The sequence below is a fragment of the Arachis duranensis genome, chromosome 7 (assembly GCF_000817695.3).
Source record: "Arachis duranensis cultivar V14167 chromosome 7, aradu.V14167.gnm2.J7QH, whole genome shotgun sequence".
Lineage (NCBI taxonomy): Eukaryota > Viridiplantae > Streptophyta > Magnoliopsida > Fabales > Fabaceae > Arachis > Arachis duranensis.
Genome location: NC_029778.3, coordinates 29,118,845 through 29,123,253, shown reverse-complemented (window position 1 = coordinate 29,123,253; position 4,409 = coordinate 29,118,845). Strand labels below are relative to the sequence as shown.

The 4,409-nt window shown below is 34.2% G+C and overlaps 1 protein-coding gene across 1 annotated transcript; it reads right to left on the bottom strand.

Moving 5' to 3' along the window:
• Positions 1–1,764: 1,764 nt before the first annotated feature.
• On the bottom strand, positions 1,765–3,676 carry LOC107458377 (UDP-glycosyltransferase 71K1). Its single transcript, XM_016076582.2, has one exon. It carries the CDS (start codon positions 3,600–3,602, stop codon positions 2,199–2,201), a length of 1,404 nt encoding a protein of 467 aa, XP_015932068.1. The 5' UTR covers positions 3,603–3,676; the 3' UTR covers positions 1,765–2,198.
• Between the last annotated feature and the right edge of the window lie 733 nt (positions 3,677–4,409).

The window sequence follows — 4,409 nt, the reverse complement described above, 5'->3', positions numbered from 1 at the left end:
ACTACTAAAAACTACCTAAAAATAATGCCAAAAAGCATATAAATTATCCGCTCATCAGTGTGTCTTTTGATTTTCTGTATAAGCTTTTGTCTTATCATTTTTCGTTAGTGATGCATCTTCGGTTTTGTTTTGATCGTACCTTTTTCTTTTAAGGCTCCTAGCTATTTTATCCTTGTTATGTATGTATGTATTTTACTTTTAGAGGTCGTAGCACCTCGTCACTTTTAATTTACGTCCTAGGCATAAAGCTCTGTGTGGTAGGGTGTTACAATAATCATACTAAAATTAGTCACTAAAATAATCATTGGCTATAAAATAAAGGTACTTTATTAGATAGTTGTATTTATATGTCAGACACATTTCAAATACAATATTTATCAACACTCTTTTTTGTGTCTAACCGTGTCTTGATAAAAAAATAAATTTTTCTTACTAGATACGCTTAGACACACCTTAATACCATCAATACTCACTTTTTATATCCAACTGTATCTTGATAAAAAAAATAAACTTTTTTTACTAGACACACTTAGACACACCTTAATACCATTACATATTAGCGTGTTTAATCATATTCTTAATATAAAATTTGTGTCTGACTCATGTCGTGTCGTGTCCCGTGTTTGTATTAGTATTAGTATTTGTGCATCATAGGCCACTAATATGAAACATATGTTGACATACAAAATACACATTGAAAATAAATTAAATAATACATGTGCTTATACACAAATACATAATAATTGATTTTGTGACTAATTTTAGCATACATGTAACCTTTAATTTTTTATTAAATTAAGAATAAAACTCATAAATTTTATATTTCGCTAATTTTTATCTAAGATTCGAATTTTTTTATATAAAAATTTTGAGTTTAATTTTAATATCTTACAGAGTCATATAATAATAATTGTTATTTTAGATGATTTATTTATGCAATCAATATAAAATTAATGATGTGGCTTTAGATAATTGTGATGATCAAAATTAAATTCAAAACTTAATTCTTACACACTCGTACATATAAAACTTTTATATTGTGATGATCAAAATTAAATTCAAAAATTATTTTAAAAGAAAGACACTGAATGCATTGAATCATTGAATAGTTGAAGTATCTCCATTTCAACCTTCTTAACTGTTACGATGGGTAACCCGGAGATTAATGGATTGGATGACGTTGGTTGGCCCAATCGTGGGAAAGAGGAGGCCTTCGTGTGGATCGGCACCTAGGGGGCCTCCGTCCGACTTGTGCGCGTGAAAGAATGGGGGGTGGTATCTACAAAGACACTCCAACGCCTAAGTCAGCAAGAGCGTGAGCAGGTCTAGAGAGTATTGGGACTTAGAGATACCTGAAGAATGTCAGTGTATTTATAGTGGTGAACCAATAACCACCATTGAGGTAGTGCCACTTTTTTAGGGTGTTAACCGTCCCTTTATCTTGGGGAGGTTAAGATATGGATACTGAAAGTGGTTAGAGAGATTTTAGGGGCAATTACTCATTCGAATGAGTGCTTATCTGCCAGCTAACCCCCGTCCCCGACTTCTTTAGAACAAGTCGTGGTGAGCACCGACTTCGTAAGACGAAGGTCGGTGCCGAGTGAGGCCCAATCCGTAGAATTAGCCTTTTGTTTGGACCTGAGCCTTTACTGTTGGGTCAGGGTATGAACATTAACCTATACTGCAAAGATAGGACGCTAGCTAGGAAAATTTAATAACTTTTATTACTCCTATATTAAACATAGAGAAAGAAAAAAAAGGACATTTATTTAATAGTAATTTTATTGCTTAAATAATTATGGAGTGTTCCAATAATAACATTTCTCAACAACTAAGAAACTATTGTTTGGAGTTCTCCCCTCTTTCTTCTTTAACTAGTAACTAGTAACTAGTAATAGTCTTATGATTCATACAGGCTGATAGTATTTGATAGTCTATGGATACTGAAAATAAACATTTTGAGGTTCTTTATTCACTGATTCTAAGCAAGGAACACGTATATCAATGAAATACCATAGTCATCGTCAGTTGCTACCTGCTTATGATATCACATTAGAAATTATTTTTATACTAGTTTTTTTTTTTTTTTTCCGGACATTGAGCCAGCTTACTTTTATTCTACTACACAATATAGCAAAGAAAAGTGAATCAACTGAGTGTACAAGAAATTTTGACTTTTGAGTGCATGTAACACAAGCTCATATACTATCAACGAACTCTCCAATAGAATTGAAAGATGATCCACCATCAAGGACAGCATTCCTAGCCATATCTTTCATCTCTTGCAACTTCTTGTGCACAATACTATCTTTCTCCATCAATTTTTTCAGTCCTTTCTCTATCTCATCTGCCATTACAACATCACTTCCAGTTCTATATTCCAGTTTTAACTCCAATGCTAATCCAAACTCTTTCACCATCCTAAAAGCATTCAGTTGCTGTTCTGCATAGATAGGCCATGTCAATATTGGTACCCCAAACCACAAGCTCTCCAAAATAGAGTTCCAACCACAATGCGACACGAAGCCACAAACAGCTTTGTGTGCAAGAATCTCAATTTGTGGCACCCATTCGCAAATCATTCCCATGCCTTCCATCCATTCTAAGAACCCTTCTGGCAAGGCACTCTCATCATCATTGGCTTTGTTCGGTGGTGAACGCATAGCCCACAAGAACCTAACTCCACTACGCTGAAGCGCCGTAGCTATTTCCCTTGTTTGGGATGGACTAAAGCTTCCCCTACTCCCAAAACACAGAAAAACAACAGAAGAAGTTTCTTGGTTATCAAGAAATCTCAATATCATATCATATTGGGTTTGTTCTAACTTTGAGTTTGGATGAGATTTTGGATTAATCAAAGGACCAATAGCATATATAGGAGGATTTTTCCCATCAGATAATGCATCAATAGCATACTTCTCTATCTCCATAAAAGTGTTAACAATGGTACCTTTGGTGTCTATGAACTTCTGCGCTAGCTTGTGACATGGAACGTATCCATCTTTGCTTAAAAGAGCATCAGGTAAAACCATTGAAGGAACAAGATTTGAGATACCTGGAATCAGTATATCAGGATCAGAATCATTGAAAACATCCTCCATTCGACGATTGCGGAGAGAAAGCATGAGACTTAGAAATCCTGCATTTGATGGCATGTATAAATAAGAAGGGATGCTCAGTTCTCTTCCCACATCAATCAGCGAAGCAAAAACGAAATCTACAACCAACGCAACAGCTGGTTCCGACCCAGAATTCGGATAGGATGATAAAATGCTTTGCACAGTTTCTTTGACGTGCGGCGCAAGGTTCTGCAAAAAGGTCAAGACATAGTATAGTGGAGCTTTCAATAGCAGCTCTGGTGGAAGTGGTTCTATTTCAGGGACGTTGACAAGTTCGATTTGTGATTGTGATGATAAATCTGATTTTATATATGAATCAGAAATGGAGGTGGTAGTGAGCTTGATGCAGAGGATTGTGATGGAAAGGTGGTTATAACGGTTGATTAGAAGTTTTGCAAATTCAAGAGCTGAAGACAAGTGACCAATTCCTGGTGAAGGAATGAAGATCAATTTTGCTTTGTTATTCAGCTCAGTGTCATCCATGTTCTTTGTTCTTCTTAGTCTTTTAGGCTTCTGCAACAATTAAAAGGCATGAGGAATTTAAAAACAATAATTACAAAGTTCTCAACAAGAACACGGAACTAGATGAGGCTATGGATGATGCGGTGGCCTTGTTTTTCAATAATCTTCTAGATGCCGAGTGTATCAATGTAGGGTCTAATTCATAATGGAAATATAAAATTAAATTGCAGGCTGCAGGGACTCAAACATTACACTTTCAAAAATGATTTATTTATAGGTAGTTGTTTATTGTTTAAGATAGATATATATCAATCACACGATAACCTACCAGGATTTTTTTTTCTTAAGAAAATAGTGCATATCAAAAGTCTGACCCTGGTAGCAATTTGCATACTTGATAACATTGTACTATCTGTTTGTTTATTTATTTATAATATATTAAATCTTAATATATACCAAGTCAAACCAATAATACTATAGATGCGATTGGCTCTCAACAACTCAATAGTTAATAGCAAAATACAAAAGGGCACATTGTAATTTGTAATTTTCCACTAATGCTAATAGCATCATTATCATAGAGGTTTAATCAACATTAAAATAGAGCATATGGGAATAGAAAGATCTGGCAACAGTTTAAGAAAAATTGATAGACCAACTACAATAATTTAATTTTCTAACTTATATTATATTAGTCAGAAAATTCTCTACCACACTAATTTATTCATTGGTTCTAAGAAAGGAAAACTATATTCATGAAACACTACAGAATAGTTATAAATTGCTACCTACAATATCCTAAATTAGTTCTTAAAAAGAATTCAAAGA

Excerpts from the sequence above, each read along its gene's own strand:
- LOC107458377 (XM_016076582.2), bottom strand. The coding sequence starts at position 3,602 with ATGGATGACACTGAGCTGAATAACAAAGCAAAATTGATCTTCATTCCT.